Below are 21,875 nucleotides of genomic sequence, written 5' to 3' on the forward strand. Positions count from 1 at the left end.
TTGTATATAAATATTATCAACTAACATATTTATAGGCTAAATAAAAAGGCTAAATCAACAGGAACAACAGATTCACTTGATCTTTTTGTGACTCACCTATACATCCAGGTGGCAAGAAGCTAGAAAGAATTGTTCTTCCTTAGATATACTTTGAGGACATGCTATGAAAGATATTCTGGACTGTTCTCTGATTCATGGACCTTGCTAGGCTAGGTTCCTGGATCAGGCTTCTGTGGCTGGAGTCTTGTGAAAATACTGAGGGCAGAGGAGAATCTATATTTCTCATATTTGTTTCCTTAGCACTTAGCAGAGTGTCTATCCATAATCAATATTTTTATGAATTTATTCAATGGTTGAATATTAAAGAAAATTCAGACAGACTAATCTTCATCTTTAAAAGTAAGGGCAAAACATGATGATATAGGATTTTGAACAGAAATAGTGTATATACATACAAGATATGAACTATGTTAGGACCAAATTGTCTATGGAGTTACAATCAAATCACACAGCAGTGCTGAATTAAGCAAACCAAATTTAGCAGGAAATTAAATCTAGTAGTGTATCTAGAAACACTTTGAACTCACTGTTTATCCTCCCCCTTTTAAAAAACGTATCATGCAAATTTTAGAAAATAAAATCTATACTAGTTACATACATTTAGAATTCTAGAATCTTAAAACTGAAGGGGCCTTAGTCCCTTGTATTTATCTGTAGACCAGGAAACTGAGATTGTGATACATCCAAAGTAGCTGGTTAGGTACAGAGATGTCAAAAAAGTCTAGATCACTTAGCATGCACTTCCTAACCTTAGATTATTAGGATTATTAGCTAATAATCTCCTTCTTTAAAAAATTTCTATTGAGAGGCACCCGGGTGTCTCAGTTGGTTAAGTATCTGACTTTTGATTTGGACTCAGGCCATGATCTCCGGGTTGGAGATGGAGCACCACGTCAGACCCCATGCTGGGTGTGGAGCCTTCTTAAGATTCTTTCCCTCTGCGCCCTTCCCAAACCGTGCTCTCTCTCTCTCTCTCTTTATATATATATATATTTTTTTTTTTCCATTGAGATATGATCTTTCTGTTTGCATGCAAAGGCAACTTACATTTTGGCAGTTCACTTCATACACAATAAGTAGTCCATAATGTTATGATTTGACTCAAAAGGAGGAAAGAAACAGTGCAATTTCAAATCTTGTTTCCTGTTCTACTCTTTCATGTGCCCTTTTATTTACAAATGAGGAACAGTAAGCAAATATCCATATAAACAGAGTAACCTTTTCTAAAATGTTTTTTGAAAGAGAAAATTGGTTAAATGTATAGGTTTCCAACAAGAAGGAAGGCAAAAATTAAGTGAAAGAATATGAAATGTTAAAAAAAGAAGTAATAAAAAGACATTTTTAATTCAATTAGTGAACTAAAATATTTTTATATAAAAAAGCCATAGTATAAATCAGCCTTTGAATTGGCTATAAATCAACCTAATTGTAAAGGAGAAGGGATGCTGGAGCTAAATTCTTAGTTTCTATGTCTTAGAGTTTGCTCCTCTGGTACTCTAGAGTTGCAAAGAACATACAGATTGACTATAAGACACCGCAGCTGTAGTAAAAGTAATTCTATAACCACAAATGCACTAAATCAGTATCTCTCAAAATTCTCCACTGAAAGAACAATAATAGTAGAAGTAGAGTATGAGAAGCTAAGGAATATTACAATGGTGGCACATAAAATATCTTGAAAATCTTTTTTCTCTTAAAACTCATGTGATTTTTGCATTTTATTCTATAATACATTTGTTTGTTCTAATATAAAATTCACAGCAATAAGCAAAAGTGATATATCAGAAAGATGTACAAAGTTTATCATGCAGCTTCATTCACACCACTATCCTACTGCCATATACTTGGGCATGAATGACACAAGAGATCTGTACCTTTCATTATCCAACTTTACACACAGATGACACATGGCAAGGACAAGCATTATATGGTCTCATTCATTTGGGGAATATAAATAATAGTGAAAGGGAATAGAGGGGAAGGGAGAAGAAATGGGTAGGAAATATCAGAAAGGGAGACAGAACACGGAAGACTCCTAACTCTGGGAAATGAACTAGGGGTGGTGGAAGGGGAGGAGGGCAGGGGGTGGGAGTGACTGGTTGGTGGGCACTGAGGGTGGCACTTGACGGGATGAGCACTGGGTGTTATTCTGAATGTTGGTAAATTGAACACCAATAAAAACAAATTTATTATTAAAAAAATTTAAAAAAATAAAGAAAACCAAAACTGGGATGCCTGGGTGGCTCAGCCGTTGGACATCTGCCTTCAGCTCAGGGCATGATCCCAGAGTCTTGGGATCAAGTCCCACATCGGGCTCCCTGTATGGAGCCTGCTTCTCCCTCTGCCTGAGTCTCTGCCTCTCTCTCTCTGTCTCTCATGAATAAATAAATAAAATCTTAAAAAAAAAAAAAAAGAAAACCAAAACTTTATCTAAAGTTTGGTTTTAAAACAGCAAATATTTATTAGCTTATGGTTTATGAGGTCAGGAACCTGGACATGGTTTAGCTAGTTGTCACTAGTTAGAATCTCTCCTAAGGCTACAAACAAGGTGCTGGCCAGGGCTGTGGACATCTATTATTTCAATGCTCAACTTAGAAACGAATCCACCTTTGGTCCTCACTGGTTGTTGGCTCAAAACATCACTTTCTCACCACATGAAACTTTCCATAGCACTACTTAAAACATTGCAGTTTGTTTCTCACAGAGCAAGGAATCAGAGAGAATGCCCAAAATGGAAGCCACAATATTTTATAACCTAATCTTGAAAGTGATATCCCATTACTTCTGCCTATACAAGGTAAGGGAATTACACAAAGGCATAAATACCAAAAAGCAGGGATCATTGCAGGCCATCTTTAAGGCTGTATAACACAAATAATAAATAGGATGTTTTTAAGGTCACTACCATAAGACAGGATTCTTTAGGGCATACTAAAAGTAATTCATGGTTTTCATTGGTGAGCCATTCAGCAGAGAAAAATATGTATATTCTCTGAGGCAACATTCTTGATACTTCCCTGTGGGATATTGTATGGCCCATTCTCATAAGAATGATTGAGAAAAGGTTGGAACCACAGTCTAGACTGCATATTAGCTTGAGTTGTGCCTCCTTAGAACTCCTAATATAGCTGGAAAACTAATAATATCACTTTGCCTCTATATAAAGGAAATGACCCAGCTTTCAGATTTAACCTGAAATCCCTTTAGTCCTCCCTTTCACTTCCCTACCTCATGAGAATATGGTCATATATACCAGTTGCAATTTCCTTGAGCCATAGAGTTTTATTCTAGATGGTAGAGGCAGTCTGTCATAAGTTGCACAAGACCCTGTGAGGAAAAGAAGACCTAAAAAGACTTAAAGAACTATTGATTTTAATGCTAGATGCATATTAATCACCTGGGAAAATTTTTTTGTTTAAGACAATGCGGCCTAGGGGATCCCTGGATGGCTCAGCGGTTTGGTGCCTGCCTTCGACCCAGGGCGTGGTCCTGGAGTCCCGGATTGAGTTCCACGTAGGGCTCCCTGTGTGGAGCCTGCTTCACCCTCTGCCTGTGTCTCTTGTCTCTGCCTCTCTCTCTCTCTCTCTCTCTCTCTGTGTTTGTCATAAATAAATAAATAAAATCTTAAAAAAAAAAAATGACAATGCGGCCTAGGCCTCAGCCCAGGCCAATTGTATCAATATATCTGGGATGGGGCACAGGCAATGATATTTTTAAAGCTCCCCAAGAGATTCTAAAGTGCCTATGCATTTGAGAACCAATTAGTTAACCTCCATTTGGGGGTTGGGGGGTGGGAATGGGAATGGAAATCCCTCTAGGAACTAAACTTGGTTCTTTATCTTTGTTCCTTCCTTAAACACTCTGAAAAGCCTTATGCTGCTTTCCATCTAATTCCATATTTTCCAATATGTTTTCAAAGTCTGCAGTGCTTCTTGGGTCCCTGATTTTCCTAGATGTCTCTATATTTTTGCTATTCATGGTTGGAACTAAAGGAAAATGCAAACACTGGAAAGAGAGCTACGGTTGTTTTTGCATTCAGACAATTATGGAGCATAAAGTGCACAAAGGGAACCCCCACATGTGCCATAATCCTTCCTCAAACAGAGCAGCCACAGTGATTCTGTTAAGTTGTATCTCAGATCTTGCAATTCCTCTGTTCAAAGCTGCAATTATTTCTCATACTACTCAGGATAGAAATTAAAGTTTTTAGAGTGGCCTATGGAGTAGCGATGGAAAAGGTAAGAGATTAAAAGCTTAGGTGTTAAACTGGGTGTGGGCAAGACAACAGGGAAAAATAATAACAATCCAGAATTATGTACTCAAATTCCTTGGCAGATATTGAATTCTCAGTCATTTATTTATTTATTTATTTATTTATTTATTTATTTATTCATTCATTCATTCATTCATTTATTCATTCATTCATGAGAGACACAGAGAGAGAGAGAGAGAGAGAGAGAGAGGCACAGAGACACAGGCAGAGGGAGAAGCAGATTCCATGCAGGGAGCCTGACTTGGGACTCGATCCCGGATCTCCAGGATCACGCCCTGGACTGAAGGAGGTGCTAAACCGCTGAGCCACCCCGGCCGCCCTCTCAGTCTGTTTTAAAGAAACTTGAAATGGACACTGTTGGCAATGTTTAGTGGGCATGATAATTATTAGAATAATATTAATCATAGGAAAGTCCATAGCCCCACAGAAAACCTGATAAATGAATGCACATTGTTACATCTGAAGTAAAAAAAAAAAAAAAATTGAAGGTGTACATATATCAATTTAACAAAAGTTTTCTATTAATCAACCAATTCATTGATCTGACAGGCTAGATAGATGAGAAGACCTCTATTTTACTCTTCCGTATTTAACTATTGTTGGTTATTTCAATTGTTTCAAACTTTTCGCTAACATAAATATGAGTTTCTTGGTATATACTTTATATTTCTAATTATTTTCTTTTTCTAAGACTTTATTTTAGGGCAAGTGAGCAAGAGAGAGCATGCACATGCATGGGGTGGGGGGCGGCTGCTGTGGAGAGCAGAGGGAGAGGGAGAAACAGAATTTCCTCTGAGCAAGGGGCCCCCCTGATGTAAACTCAATCCCAAGACTCGGACTATGACCTGAGCAGAAGGCAGATGCTTAGCCGACTGAGCCACCTAGGGGCCCCCGGTTATTTTCTCAAGATGATTGCAGGAAATCAAATTATTAGACCAAAAAAAAAAAATCCTTTAAAAACATAAATTGAAAAACTGATTTTCAGAAAGCTTTTTCCAAATATGTATTCCAACCAACAGTGCATGGGAGTAGATAAACATTCTAATATTTACACTCAAAATTTAGTCAGCCTTTATTCTTGTCTTTATTTCACAACACTCAGCCAGCTTCTACTTTTTCAACATCTTTAGATGTATCTCTTTCTTGGTCCTTCTACAACCTGATAATCTCATGTCTAGAGGTTAGCAATAGTTCCTTAATCATTCTTCTGTTTCATGATTTCCCAATCTCAGATACTACCTAATTCCTTAAACACTATTTTGACTATGTGACTTGGCACCTGAAAAATCCATATTGGTTCTTGATTGCCTATTGTATTTAAATTGCTTAAAAAATATCATCCAAAGCTGTCAAACAATTGGCTCCACCTTACCACTGTTTAACATAAACTTAATAGTTTCCTTAGTCCACTGTGTTTGTCCCATTGTCTGTCTCCTTACCAACCCATAACTTTAATAAGGAAAATGATCTTACCTGTTGTGTATCCCAAGCACCTCTGAAAGTATCTAGCACAGAGTAAGCGCTCAGTAAATGGTCACTAAATAAGCAGTTAAACCAATTCCAATTTAGTGACAGAATAATGAGCATACCTCAATACAAAGCATGATTCCAATATTTAAGCAGGATACAAATGTAGTTGTTAAAAATGCATAGAAACATACCACCTTGTTTTGTTCAAACCAGTGACTAAATCTCTCAGAAGCATTCAAATTCTTGTTATTCACTTCACCTTAGCATGGCTTTTTCATGTCACTCAATTACATTAATGCAATGAGAATTCACTTTTTTTTTTTTCATGCTATCCAGCACCTCTGACCATTACCACTAATCAATAAACCAACATATCTGGGGGAGGCATTTGCCAGTCACCCTGTGACAGACCATAGAAGATTATCCTAAAAACTAAGTTAGCAATTAGAAAGTTATTTGGTAAGCATGGCATCAAAGCAAAGGGAGGTAAAATGATTTTGAAAAATATATTACTGAAATTATTATAAAATCTAATTTACAATGGTCAGTGTGGATAGTTCTGTAAAAACAATACAGGCTTCTGGTTCTTTAGGCTACATTTATTTTGTGCCACGTATTTTTTATCACACTTTTGTTCATATAGTCTTTCTCCACATAGTGTAAAATACAACCAAAGACAATACAATAATACAACTTATTAAATTACTAACACATTGGAAGTTTATATCTCTGGTCATCTTATTAGTGTCTTGGGTTTTCCTCTCTCTTTAGCCATGTAAATTTCTTGGTTTTCTTTCAATATTTTATTAATGAAAAGCACAATGTCAAGATTTTACTGGCTTAATTCTCAGAAAGTTACTTTATTTCCAAGTTTTAAGGATTCTTTGTTAATCGTCCCTAGACATTGCTGGCAGTGAAGATGTAGCAAATTGACAGAGATATACAAATTAAAGTTCAAGTAGCTAATCCATTGGGCTATTACTATTTTTGGAACATGTCCTTTGCTAAATATCAACTAGTACTTGTGCATGGAGTGACTAGTTTCTAGTATACTAACAATTTTTCTTTTCTATCTCCCCCAGCACTAAGTACAATGATGTACACATAGGTACTTGAAAGTTACATGTTAACTGAATATAAGGATTTTTTATTACATGTAGTTTAAATTAAGTCCATAAAAATCATGAAGTATTTTCATATTTTAACTTTAAAGTTTAGATAAAGAAAAGAAACTGGGTTTAAAAACTAGGAGAGAAGTATAAAGTAGTTTTTCAAAAACGATCTTTATCTGAGTTTAAAAGGTTATATGGTGGTGTACCACAGTAAGAGAAATGAACACTAAAACTTTAGTCTGGTAAATAATCTAATAACACACTGGTTAAGGGGAGCTAGCTTGTAAATCTTGAGTCATTCCAGATACTGAAATTCTATAACTGCTTACATTCCAGTCCTAAAAAGGGAGATATGCCATTTGGTTTGGAAGGCAAATTTTAACTATCTGCTGTCTATTTCATTAAAAACAAAAACAGAACATTTTTTTTAGTTTAAAATTTTGGAGAAGTTAAGCCCACATGACAATAAACATCTCAAATGTGAAGGAAAAGTTATGGTTTAAATATGTTTTGGATTAGAAGAAGCAATTCTGAGACAGCATTACACATGGAGCATAGGTTATTTTATTTCTTGAAAATCATATATATGCACACATGTTTATATATACACTCATGTTTTACCCCAGTTCTGCCCCTGACCTGCCTTAGCATTCCTCCAGCACACAGATTAACATATTTATACACACAAGATACACACATAAGTTACACACGCACACACACACACACACACTCACGTGCACACAACTATAGAGGAGGAAGAGTTCTAAAATCATAAATCTAAGCCACTAGTCTCTATTGCTAATTCCACCTCAATAGTCAACAACCACTTGGGAAGATTATTCAGCATCTAAAAATAGAAGTAATAGAGTAATAAAATGTTAGAAGAGGGGAATACGAAACAATCTAATGTAATCATGTCAGTTTTTTCAGGTGGAAACATAATGCCCAGACAGGTTATATAAAACATAAAGGAATTTAAGTCTTTTATGTGCAAATTAAATATGTCAGAGCTGAAGAAACATTAGTAACTGCAGAAAAGTTTCCAAATCAAAACATACTTATGGCCTAGTAAATAAATTATCAGAGTCTTATGTCTAGGGTAGTCTCCATAGTGATTCCTGAGTCCAGCTTGAGTATAAGCAACACAGAAGCTGTTAAACTGCAAGCAGGATATGGTAGGTCTCAAATGCCATGGTGAAAGCCCCTTCACAGTGATTTCCTGTAGGGCAGTGTCCCTCAGGCATTTTTGTCTCAGGGCTCTTTTATATTCTTAAAAATATAAGAATTATGGATTTTGTATCTACTAGTATTTCCTATAATAGAAATTAAAGCTGAGAAATCTCGAACATTAGTTCATTAAAAATAAGAATAATAAACACATTTCATGTTAAAATAAATAGCATCTTTTTGGAAAAGATAACTATTTTCTTTTTTAAAACTTTTATTTAAATTCTAGTTAGTTAATATAATTTGATATTAGTGCCAGGTACACAATATAGAGATTCAGCACTTCCACACATCACTTTTGCTTATCACAAGTGCCCTCCTGAATCCCCACCACCCGTTTAACCCATTCCCTGACCCACCTCTCCTCTGGGAACCATCAGTTTGTTCTCTATAGTTAAGAGTCTGTTTTTTTTTGTTTGCTTCTTTTTTTCACCCTTTGCTTGTTTGTTTTGTTTCTTAAATTCCATATATGAATGAAATTTTATGGTATTTGTCTTTCTCTGACTGACTTATTTCACTTAGCATTATACTCTCTAGCTCCACCTGTCATTGTGTATGATTTTAAAAAATATAATATGACAGTCTTTGAAAAATATTGGTTCAGTGAGTTATGCAGGTCTTCTAAATGTTACACATTTCTTTATATGATATGAAAATTACATTTGTTAATATTACCACTGACTTATTATGCAGTCTCTAAGCATTGAAAAACTGATTACTACACTATTCTTTAACTGAATACCTGTAGCAGAGATTCTTAGCTATCTTTCAAAATGTGTGGCTTCCCCTTCCATAGTACAGAGTTGTCACTATGTAGCAGCTTCCCAATAAGAATTTTTATTTTCCAGCCCTCCTTACACTTTAATATAGGCATGGCTTATTCTCACTGGAGTGATGTGGGTAACTACTGAGCCAAGACTTTTTAAAACTGATGTATACTTGACATAATTTGTTAATTTCAAGTATACAATATTATGATTTGATATATGAATATATTGTAAAATGACCACAATAAGTCCACAATAAGTCCACAATAAGTCCACAATAAGTCCAAAAGTCCACAATATATCCATCACCATATATAGTTACACAATTTTTTTTCTTATGATGAGAACTTTCAAGATCCACTCTCCTACTTACTTTCAAATATGTAAAACAGTATTATTAACTAAATCACTATGCTTCACATTACATTCCTATGAAGTATTTATTTTATACTTGGAAATTTATAACTTTTGCCAAGACTTTTAAGATTCTGTGCCTAGTTCTCACATATTCTCCTGGTGTAGATTAATTCTAATGACTGCAGTTCTATAGGCTGGTGACCCCAGAAGGTGAAAATAGCCTCGATCTCTGAAACACTATGTGGAGGAGAAGTACTCATTGACTCCTAGCTAATATAAAAACTCAACAAGATAGCCTTAAAGGTAGGCTAGGGCCCTAGAAAAATTTAAGAGCCTCAAAGTTCAAATAAACACATAGATTTCCTAATAGTCACAATCTAAGTAGAAATTTACAGAAAAAACTACTTTGTAAAAAACAAAATAAAACAAACCCAAACCCTCTTTAAGCAATTCTTGACTTTTTGAAATGGTACAACTACACTTTTAATTCCCCTGCCAAAAACACTGGTGCATAGCAGACCTGTGCTTCCTAGTGGAGGCCCAGTTACTTTCAGAGGATTAGAAATTCCAACACTTTGCTGTCAGTATACTTCTGGATTATTTTGACCCCAGAATGTGGGTTTCCAATTCCCCAAACCATTGCTATTTCTAGAGGAATCTATAGAAAAAATTTGGAAACAAATGAATTTTCTCCCTTAGTCTTCTGCTCTTTTTCTGGCCCATCTACTCACGTCTCTCCCTCTTTCCTTCTCATGTACTAAAATTTGATCCCAGGAAAGGATCTAAAAGCTCATTCACATTAGTCATGAATGAAGGATTAAGGCTATGACAACTTTGTAAGCTACATCTCTTATCCTATGATGACAATTTTAAGCCTTAATGTATTTATAAGCTTATAAAATTAACTGAATGAGAGGAAGTATGTGAGGTTGCTGGGTTTAGACTAAGGCCAGAATTTCTTGTATATGAATTCATTTTCCACTATTTATCAGTTATGTGATCTTGGGTAAGTTATTACTTAATTTTTTATGCTTCAGTTTTCCTACTTTATAAAGGATAAAAGAAGTGAACTGCCACATAAGAACATTACTGTTAAGGCTCTAAAAAGTTAATACACATTATCAAGTACATACTTCAAATTGAAGATTTATAGAAATCCAAGATAAATTATTAAATTTTAATTTTTAGCTGTATATGAAAGGAAATGAGGAAATGGATTAGAGGAAAATCTCTAATCTGCCCTCCCAGACTTAGAAGATGTCATCCAGAGAAAAAATCTAGTCATGTTTTAGAGTCAAATATAGAAAGTATTTTTAAAATATTTAGGAGTAAATAAAATATACGATACATTTTATCAAGATTTCCTATTATTAAAATCAAGTGTGTTTGAAGCAAATACAATATTTATGTTTCTGTCAAATGAAAATGATCATTAGAAATACAGTATAAAAGCTCTTTCAAGCATTGTAATTCACCATCTAGAATCTTCATACTAGATTGCAATAAATGGATACTGAAATAACTTCTGAAAATACAAGGATTATCATGAAGCAACATATAAATAGGGGATGCTTGGAATAAACATTATTGAAATAAAAGCTCTTAAGCAGTATTTCCTAGAAAAGAAAAAACTTTCTTGACTGTCTTTAGAGTAACTTAACTATATTTTCTTGATGGTCAAAAATACTACTAAAAAAAATTGATCAATATCTATTGATTATTTTAAATTATTGAATGTTAATTATTGTTAAATTTTGAAATATAAAATGGTTTATGTATTTTATTTATGTAAAGAACATAAAAGCAATATTATATATTATAGACAGAGTGGTATCCACAAATTTCATTATAGTCATTACCTTTGGAGAGGGGGACCAGATTTAGAAATGGTACCAAAAAAACCTGTAAATAAAGGATGTTTATAGGCACATTATCAACAATAGCCAACCTATGGAGAGAGCCTAAATGTCCATTGATTGATGAATGGATAAAGAAAATCTGGAGCATATAATACAATGGAATATTACTCAGCCATCATAAAGAATGAAATCTTGCTATTTGCAATGACATGGATAGAGCTAGAGTGTATTATGCCAAATGAAATAAGTCAGTCCAAGAAAGACAAATACCATATGATCTCATTTATATGTGGAATTTAAGAAAGAAACTGGATGAACATATGGGAAAGAGGGAAAAAAAGAAAGGAGAAAGGAAAACAAACCACAAGAGACTCTTAATGATAGAGAACAAACAGGTGTGTGGGGAATGGGCTAGTTGGGGGATGGGTATTAAAGAGGGCATTTGTTGTAATGAGCACTGGGTATTATATGTAAGTGATGAATCACTGAATTCTAGTCCAGAAACAAGTATTGCTCTGTATGTTAACTAAAACTTAAATAAATTTTAAAAATGGGGGGAAAAAAGAGAAAAGCACAAGTTGCACTGAAATGAGATGATTGGTTGGGAAAGCAACTTTTACTTTGAGTAAAAGTCACTTTTACCTCTATACTCCAGGAGCATCTGGTAGCCTGGTAACCGGAAAGGGCTAAGACACAATGTAAAAAATTGTGGTCTTTCCTAGGAACTTGATTTTTGCCTTTCAGCTTAACTTCCAGGGCACTTTCAGGATTTACTCCATAACAGAAAACTGTTCTTGGTTTATACAACATTTGCCAAATGAACAAATTTTGGTGGTCGTTTTCTTATTTTTTTTAATTGATCCCTACATATGTTCAGTTTTTATGCTGCAGCAATTAGTCTGTTATAGCATATCATGTGAAAGCCTTTCTCTGGATTTTATTTCCTCAGGATTAGGAGAATACTCTCCAATGGTAGAATGAAACTTTTTGGTTAAATGTCTGAAACAGACATACTACTTTCTGTCTCATTTGAAATATTTGGCTAAGACCTTTACTAGGTCTGCAATGGAGCTTAAGGAAATGCAAGATTATAATAAAATTTATCATTAAGAAAAAACCTATGAAAATTGTCATTCATAAAGACATATTCCAGTGATATTTTCCAATTTTAAAGATAATTTTTAAAATCTTGGAAAAGTAAAACAAAATTCCCTAAATTAACTGTAAAGAAAGAATAAAATAGTTGGCTTTAGACTTCTCTACTACACTAATTAATAGAAAATAATGAAGCAACATAATACAGTTTTAAGGGAAAATGTTGAAGATTTCATATTTAAATTATAAAATAAAGTTGATATTTAAATAAAATATTTAACCTACACCAATCTGACTTCCCCACAAATAAAAGTTATAAATTATTGAAAATATTTTTAAAAAACACAACCATTTGGAGGTACCAGAGAATGACCAACAGCAGTTAGAAATTGGAGGGGAATTGAGCCTTGTAAAAGGCAACCTCTAGTGGATGCAATTTGTGTTCATGAAGTTGCATGCAGGTTTTTGGCTGATGATACTACTTAGTTGTCATAGCATGTAAGTGGATGGAATTCAAACATAAAGTGGAAATATTTTTGGTTTAAGGAGCTGATGTTTGGGACTGCCAGATGGCTGAAAAATAAGGAAGTTATAGAAATCCTGGAAAGAAAGAGGATGCAGTGGGGGAAATCCAGAATCTGAATATTATAAACTCTTTATAAATTCTTGGCTGGTGTCCGAATTACTCATGAATAGGGTGGGAAGAGGGAGATCTACAGGGATAGGTAGAAAGGAATAGCTGGGTGGCTAAAAGTTCTAAGTGGAGATTTTAGTGGCTGACCATCACAGAACACATAACATTTGGACTTTGAATACAGCTAAAGTAAATAACTTGAACAAAATTTAATGTTGTTTACTGGAAGTTAACAGAATTCAGAATATCCTCAAAGTATCATTCAACTTCCCAAGATTACATAAAAAGTTATAGGACATGAATAGAAACAAGAAATTGTGTTTCACAGTCAAGAGAAAGATAGTCATAGAAATCAATCTCATAGTTATCCAAATGTTGGTATTACCAGACAAGAACTCTAAAGCAACTATTTTAAATATGTTGAGGACTCAAAAGAAAATATGGTCATAACTAAAGAAGAGAATCTCAGAATAGAAATGGAAACTACTGAAAAAAGAACCAAATGGGAATTCTTTTTTTTTTAAATTTTTATTTATTTATGATAGTCACACAGAGAGAGAGAGAGAGAGGCAGAGACATAGGCAGAGGGAGAAGCAGGCTCCATGCACCGAGAGCCCGACGTGGGATTCGATCCCGGGTCTCCAGGATCGTGCCCTGGGCCAAAGGCAGGCGCTAAACCGCTGCGCCACCCAGGGATCCCCCAAATGGGAATTCTTAACTGAAAAGTACAATATATAAAGTGAAATATTCATTTATTGGATTAAGAATAGATCAGAGACCACAGGAGAAAAAGTCAGTGAACTTAAAATGAAATAGTTAGAAATTATGAAATCTATAAAACAGATAAAAGAAATTGAAAAAAAAAAAAGACAAAGTCTCAGTGAATTGTGGACAAGATTAAGTACTATAATACATGCTAAACTCAAGTCCCAGAGGAGAATAATAGAACAGAATCCATTTGAAAAATAATGGCAAAAAAATCCCCAAATTTGGTGAAAAACATCAAACCACAAGTTTACAAGTTTAAGAAACTTAATGAGCCCAAGTAGGATGAACACAAAGAAAAGTATGTCAGCACATCATGGACAGATTTCTGAACACCAAGAACAAAGAGAAAAATCTTGACAGTAACTAGAAGAAAAAAAGCATATTGAATAAAGTAGGAATCAACAAACTACAGCCTGCAGGTCCTGTCCAGCCCATGGCTTATCTTTCATGTCATTTAGAATCTAAGAAGGGTTTTTATACTCTTAAAGAGTTGTAAAGAAAATTATTATGTAAAAAAAAAAAAGAAAATTATTATGTGACAGAAACGATATGTATCCAATAAAACCTAAAATATTTACTATTTGGCCCTTTACAGGAAAAGTTTCTGACCCTAGACATGGTGAAATAATGTCTGATGTTTCATTAGAAATAATAGAAACTGGAACACAATGGAACAATATCTTGCTAAGAGGCAAAAGAAAAATGAACCAGAATTCTATACCTAGCAAAAGTATCCTGTAAAAAATAGAGGCAAAATGAATACTTTTTTTAGATAAATAAACAAGGAAATTAATTGCTAGCAGAATTGAACTATGAGAATTGCCAAAAGGCAGTTTCTCAGGCTTAAGGGAAATAATATCACAAGGAACTGAAATTTATAGCAAGGAATGAAGTGCCAGGAATGATAAATATATGAATAAATATAGAGAAGTATTTTAAGTGTTATCTTAATCTTTTAAAGGTGCATAATATTCCATGTTGGGCTCCATGCGTGGAGCATGCTTCTCCCTCTGCCTATGTCTTGGTCTCTCTCTTTCTCTCTGTGTCTCTCATGAATAAATAAACAAAATCTTTAAAATAAATAAATAAATAAATAAATAAATAAATAAAAACACAATATTGCTTCTACTTCTAGCTATTATACAGTAACAAGGACTGGATTTACTCTTCTTTCTTAAACAACTAAAAATTTTTTTTAAAGATTTTATTTACTTATTCATGAGGACACAGGCAGAGGGAGAAGCAGGCTCCATGCAGGGAGCCCGATGTGGGACTTGGTCCCAGATCCCAGGATCACGCCCTGAGCCAAAGGCAGATGCTCAACCTCTGAGCCACCCAACAACTAAACAATTTGACAAAATATATGAAACAATGGTTTCCATGTGTTAGACAATAGGCAGCAGAGGTCAGCAATCCCCAAGGAAAGAGAAACAAATGTAGGAGCCCTTCAATTGTCTCTTCTGCACAGTGCAAGGAGTGGGAATCCAAACAGAATCCACTAGTCTCACTGAGCCAAAAAAGGAAAATTTAGCATTCAGGAAGGCAAAGGCAAGCTACAGTTCATAGGTCAGCATAATGTGGAGGAGACAGATGCACACAGAGAGCATTCTAAAGATTTTCAGAGGGTTATCCTTGAATCTTTGCCTGAGGTTGGTAAAGAGCCACCCAAAGGAAGGAGCAGCTTGGAGCTCACACAAAGCTCATTTTCTAGATAGTCAGATGGGAAACCTTCTATACACAGAGCAAGAAGTAGAATACTGTGAAGGGTATTGACTCAGCAGGGGAAACTAATTAGGCCTAGACAAAAGACTTCACTGGTTCTACCTAATGAAGCTTGAAAGTAAGGCTCAAATGCATCAAAATATTTCTAAGTAACTGAATTATATATCAGAAAAAAACCTCAAAAACATTTAAAGGAATAAAATAATTCATACAAAACAACTAAGTTCATTTAAGAAGGAACTGATAATTGAATAGTCCTACTAGAGAAACTGAATTTGTTGTCAAGAAATTTCCCACAGAAAAAATTCTAGGCTTTGATGGTTTCATTGATGAATCCTACCAAATATGGGAAGCAGAATAAATACCAACTTTATACTAACTCTTTTAGGAAAGAGGAGGGAACAAAATCCTTATTACTAAAACGAGACAGATTAGTATAGGAAAAGAAAACAAAATTTTAGCAAATTAAATCTAGTAGTACATGAAGAAGTTAATACACAATGGCCAAATGGGATTTATCCCAGAGATGCAGGGTTCAGTTAACATTTGAAAATCAATCCCTGTAATTTACTATATTAAAAGACTAAAAACGGAAAAAAATAGTTTAATTTCAACAGATGCTAAAAAGCATTTGTCAAGATCCTACATCTATCCATAAATTAAAAAAACAAAAACAGAAAACAAAACAAACAAAAACAAAACAAACCTCTCAGCAAACTGAGAATGAAACTACCTCAACCTGACAAAAGGCATCTATAAAAACTGGCAGTCAAAATCAATTTAAAGGCAAATAACCTAACATTTCCTCTCTCAGGGCAGGAATGAGGCAAGGATGTCCATTCTCACTGCTTTTAGTTAACGTTTTCCTAGGGTCCTAGTCGTAGGCACATAAAATAAACAAAGGCATATAGATTGGAAACAAAGAAGTTAAATGCTCTTTATTCTCAGATGGCATGATTTTCCATGCAGAAAATCCTAAGAAATCTATAAAAAGGTTACTAGAATTAACAAGACTGTAGGATACAAGATCAATATAAAAATATAACAGGCAAGTGGGAGGATGAAGTTAAGCACACACCACTTTTATAATGAAAAGCTAAAATTTAAAGCAATATTCAAACTATTGTTAACAACGACTTACAAATCAAATGTTATTTTGAGACCCTCTCCAAAGAATTAATCATTGGAAAATCATAATAAACCATTAATATAATATATTTTATTTTGGCTACTTCATCCTGCAGTTGACAATAAATGTACTTACCAGCTGTGATACGTGCCTGACTTCTTTCAATCCTATCCTTTATAGATGTTGAAGGTGCTTTCTTAGTACCATGTATGGTTGTTGTGGAGAGCTCTTTTAGTTTCCAGTAGGTCCAAAAGCCTTTTTGAGGTTTTAAACCTGTTAATATAAAATGTGTATTTATTTAGTCATGGAAATTAGCACTTGAAAATATCTTTAATTTATAAAAGCATTTTTATGAGTATTACATGTTTCGGCCTCACAAGAACCCTGTGGAAATTGTCAGTCTCAAGTTTTATATGAGGGGAATTCTTTAAGAAGTATTAATGTCCATAAACCAGTGAATTAGAAAAGAGGCAAAACTTGGTATCATCTTCTGACTCATAGACATAATCCAAGTTCATTGATGGGCAAAGGAGGAAATTAATTATTGCAAAAATTTGGAAAGGACCTATACATCCAATAAGAATACATCCATACCTTGGATCATGAAGTATCCACTAAAAGTTATAAATATTTAACATAGAAAGGCATTTATAATATGTTTTTTGGGAAGAACAATTTTACCTCTTGTGTATGTGTGGCTGTAGCTTAAATGTTAACATGATCACTTCTGAGTATAGGTGACTATCATTATTCTTCCCTTATTTTTTTAAGTAATATTTATGAATCAGTTGTAGTAACCAAAAAGTAACAAAAATAAATTTAAAAATTTTTTAAAATTTAAATTCTATTTAGTTAACAAATACTGTATTATCAGTTTCAGGAGGTAGAATTTAGTGATTCATCAGTTGCATATAACACCCAGTGCTCATTGCCCTCCTTAATGTCCATTACCCAGTTACCCAATCCCCCAGCAACCTTCAGTTTGTTTCCTACAATTAAGTCTCTTATGGCTTGCCTCCCTCTCTGTTTTTATCTTATTTTATTTTTCCTTCCTTTCCCCTATGTTCATCTGTTTTGTTTCTTAAATTCCACACATGATTGAAATCATATGGTATTTGTCTTTCTCTGACTTATTTCACTTAGCATAATACCATCTAGTTCCATCCACATTATTACAAATGGCAAGATTTCATTTTTTTGATGGCTAATATTCCATATACATATTATGTCTTCTTTATCCATTCATCTGTCAATGGACATCTGGGCTCTTTCCATATTTTTGGAATTGTGAACATTGCTGCTATAAACATTGGGGTGTGCCCCTTAGAATCACTGTTTATGTCCTTTGGATAAATACCTAACAGTGCAATTAATGGGTAAGAGGGTAGCTCTATTTTTAACTTTTTGAGGAACCTCAAAAAGGAACCTCAATATTCTTTTCCAGAGTGGCTGCACCAGTTTGCATTCCCACCAACAGTGTAAGAGGGTTCCCCTTTCTCCACATTCTCACCTATATTTGTTGCTTCCTGAGTTGTTAATTTGAGCCATTCTGACTAGTATGAGGCAGTAGCTCATTGTGGTTTTGATTTGTATTTCTCTGATGATGAGTGATGTTGAACATTTTTTCATGTGTCTGTTGGCCATCTGGATGTCTTCTTTGGAGAAATGTCTGTTCATGCCTTCTGCCCATTTCTTGACTGGATTTTTTGTTTTTTGGGTGTTGAGTTTGATAAGTTCTTTATAGATCTTGGATACTAGCCATTTATCAGATAAGTCATTTGCAAATGTCTTCTCCCATTCCATAGGTTGCCTTTTAGTATTGTTGACAATTTCACAAAAATAAATTTTAAAAGTTCTATTTTTGTTCCAAAAGCTGTGTATGATTGAATAATTTATTTAATCACACCAAACATGTATAGCCCCAGCAATAAAGATGAGGACAATATATATTCCTTTGTATACTTCATATGGTTGTTCTGAGAGTTAATGTTAAAGTGTTCAATAAATGAAAAATATGAGCTACTCTTATTATTATTATCAATAATACTATATATTGATATACTCCAAAATATAACCAATATTTTTTTTAGTAGTGAATGTTCAATGAGGATTACTTGCTATATATATTCAGCTGTCAATTAGAATTTTCTCAATGGTTTTAGATTGGGCTATCACTTATTTCACATAAGTTGCCACTAGATAAAACGTGCAGAAGACTTCAGTTTAATTCACTTGAATGTTTTCTTGGTAGATTGTCTGTTTTAAAATATAGTGTATTAACAGGAAATATGAGAGATAGTAAGGCTAAAAGATCAGGAAATGACTGGCATTAAAAAGGTAGTTTATTACTCACAGTTCTCAAGAGAAGGGGACACACCATGGCAAAGTTGACCACACATGGAAACACTGGGGTCAGTCAGAACACAGGGGAAGAAGGAGAAACTGTGAAAAAGAGGCTCTATTGAAGCTTCTGAGGAAGGAAGGGACAAGGCAGGGTAAACTGGCTCAGAATGGACTAACCTGAATAATTTTATCAGGTTCTGTGGCATAGGGCCTGTCCCTGGTTGTTTGGTACCTGGTTCTGGAATGATGCAGATAAGGGGATAGGGATCCACAATACGAGAACCCAATAAATAAGGTGTTGTAATGTGGCCTCTGAATTGGTTTTATTTGAAAATTATGTTTTAAAAAGCATGTTTATGGGTGAGTTGTTTAATATCTCTAGGATATGGCTAACTATGGCAGTGCAGTCCATTCAGGGAAAGCAAGGCCCTGTATGTCAAGGTATCAGAACATCAGAAATGGTTAATACAGTCTAATGTTGAATAATCATTCCATTTCTGGGCCAAAACTTACTTGGTCCTTATAATAAATAAAAATAACATTCAACAAGCACTTGAAGGCTTACTATGTACTAAACTATGTGTTTGACACAAGGGACTCAAAATTCAATCCAACTTAACCCTTGATTGACAGACGCCTAGATTGTTTCCATATCGTGGCTCTTGTAAATAAGGCTACAATGAACATGAGAGTACAGATATCTCTTTGATATGTTTTTATTTCTTTTGGATATATACCCAGAAATGGGATTGCTGGGTTACATGGTAGTTCTATTTAAATTTTTTAGGAATCTCCATATCATTTTCCAAAGTAACAGCACCAACTTACATTCTCACCAACAGTGCACAAGGGTTCCCTATTCTCTACATCCTTGCCAAGACTTAATTCTTGTCTTTTTGGTAATGGGCATTCTGACTGGTATGAGATGAAATCTCATTGTGGTTTTGATTTGCATTTCCCTGATGATTAGTGATGTTGAGCATCTTTTCATGTATCTATTGGCCATCTATATGTCTTCTTTGGAAAAGTGTCTGCTCAGTTCCTCTATTCATTTTTTAATTAGATTTTGTTTTTCTTCTAGTGAGCTGTATGAGTTCTTTATATATTTTGTATATTAGCCATTTGTCAAAATATGATTTTCAAATATATTCCATGAGTTGCCTTTTAATCATGTTGATGGTTGATGGTTTCACTATGCATAAGATTTTTAGTTTGATGCAGTCCCACTTACCAATTTCTGCTTTTGTTGCTTATGCTTCTGGTATCATATCCAAAAAATTGTTTACAAAATGTCAAGGACTTTTCCTCTATATTTTCTTAAAGTTTTATAGTTTGTTTTTTATTTTTAAGTCTTTAATCCTCTTTGAGTTCATTTTTGTGAGTGGTATAAAAAGTACAATTTCATTCTTCTATATGTGGTTTTGCAGTATAACCATTTATGGAAAAGAGTATTGAATATTAGTAGATTGTATTTGTGATGGTTTATTTCTGGATTCTGGATTCTATTCCATGGGTCTATGTCTATTTTTATGTCAGCACCATATCATTTTGGTTACTGGAGCTTTGTAGCATACTTTGAAATCAGCAAGTATCATGCTTTCAGCTTTGATCTTTCTCTGTATTGCTTTGGCTATCCAGGTTTTTTTGTAATTCCATACAATCCATTAAAGATTGTTTTTTCTATTTCTGTGAAAAATGCCATTGGAATTTTGATACGAACTACACTGAATCTATAAATGGCTTTGTGAAGTATGAGCATTTTAACAAAATTAATTCTTCTAATCCATGAACACAGGATATCCTTCCATTTGTTTGTGTCTTCTTCAATTTCTTTCATCAAAATTTTGTAGTTTTCAGTATACAGATCTTTCATCTCCTTGGCTAAATTTATTCCTAAGTACTTTATTCTTACTAATGCTATTGTGAATGGGATTATTAGTTTTTCAGATATTTTGTTGTTAGTATAGAGAAATGCGACTATTTTTGTATAGTGATTTGTATCCTGCAACATTGCTGAATTCACTGATTAATTCTAATGTTTTTTTTTTGGTGGAGTCTTGAGGATTTTCTATAAACTGAATATGAATAGCACAATAAAGTCAAATGAATTTTTTGATTTCCCAATGCATATAAAAGTTATGTTCACACTATGCTGTAGTCTATTAAATGTGCTATATAGCATTGTGTCTAATTTAATATACATACTTTAAAAACTTTATTACTAAAAAAATGCTATTACCTGAGTTTTCAGTGAGTTGTAATCACTAATCACAGATCACCATGACAAATATAATTACGAGAAAGTTTGAAATATTGTGAGAATTACCAATTTCTCTCAGAGACATGAAGTAAGCAAATGCTGTTGGGAAAATGGCACTGATAGATTTGCTTGATGCAGGGTTACCAAAACCCCTACAATTTGTAAAAACTGCAGCATCTGTGAAGCACAATAAAATGAGGTATGCCTGTATAAGAGTGTATCATCTACAAAGAAAGGCAATTTTACTCCTACCTTTTCCTTTTGGATGCACTTTACTTATTTTTTTTTCTTTTCTGATTGCTATGGCTAGGATTTCCAATACTATGTTAAATAGGAATGGTAGGAATGGGAACCTTTGTCTTGTTCCTGATCTTAGAGGAAAAGCTTTTGCACTGAATATGTTAGCTGTGGGCTTGTAATAGATGGACTTTATTATGTTAAGCTATGCTCCTTTCATATCCAATGTGTTGAGTGTTGGTTTTTTAATCATGAAAGGATATTGTAATTTCTCAAGTGTTTTTTCCGCATCTGTTGAGATGATCATATGGTTTTTCTTCATTTTATTAATGTGGTGTATAACATTTGTTGATTTGCATATGTTGAATCATCCTGCATCCTAAAGATAAATCATGCTTGATCCTAGTTTATGATCCTTCTAATGTGCTGTTGAATTTGGTTTCTAATATTTCATTGAGAATTTTTGTGTCTATATTCATTAGGGGTATTGGTCTATAGTTTTTTTTGTAGTGCCCTTATCTGCCTTTAGTATCAGGGTAATGCTGGCCTCATAAAATGAGTT

The 21,875-nt window shown here is 34.0% G+C and overlaps 1 protein-coding gene across 4 annotated transcripts in view; it reads right to left on the minus strand.

Annotated features, from left to right (window-relative positions):
- Positions 1–21,875, minus strand: part of FAM227B (family with sequence similarity 227 member B) — a 189,094-nt gene that overhangs the window by 114,317 nt on the left and 52,902 nt on the right. For all 4 annotated transcript variants that reach the window (XM_072808452.1, XM_072808449.1, XM_072808450.1 and 1 more), the window contains one exon: positions 16,609–16,746. In XM_072808452.1, coding sequence (XP_072664553.1) covers positions 16,609–16,746 — 138 coding nt within the window. The remainder of the gene's footprint in view (positions 1–16,608; positions 16,747–21,875) is intronic.

This window comes from Canis lupus, chromosome 32 (assembly GCF_048164855.1).
Source record: "Canis lupus baileyi chromosome 32, mCanLup2.hap1, whole genome shotgun sequence".
In the NCBI taxonomy this organism is placed as follows: Eukaryota; Metazoa; Chordata; class Mammalia; order Carnivora; family Canidae; genus Canis; species Canis lupus.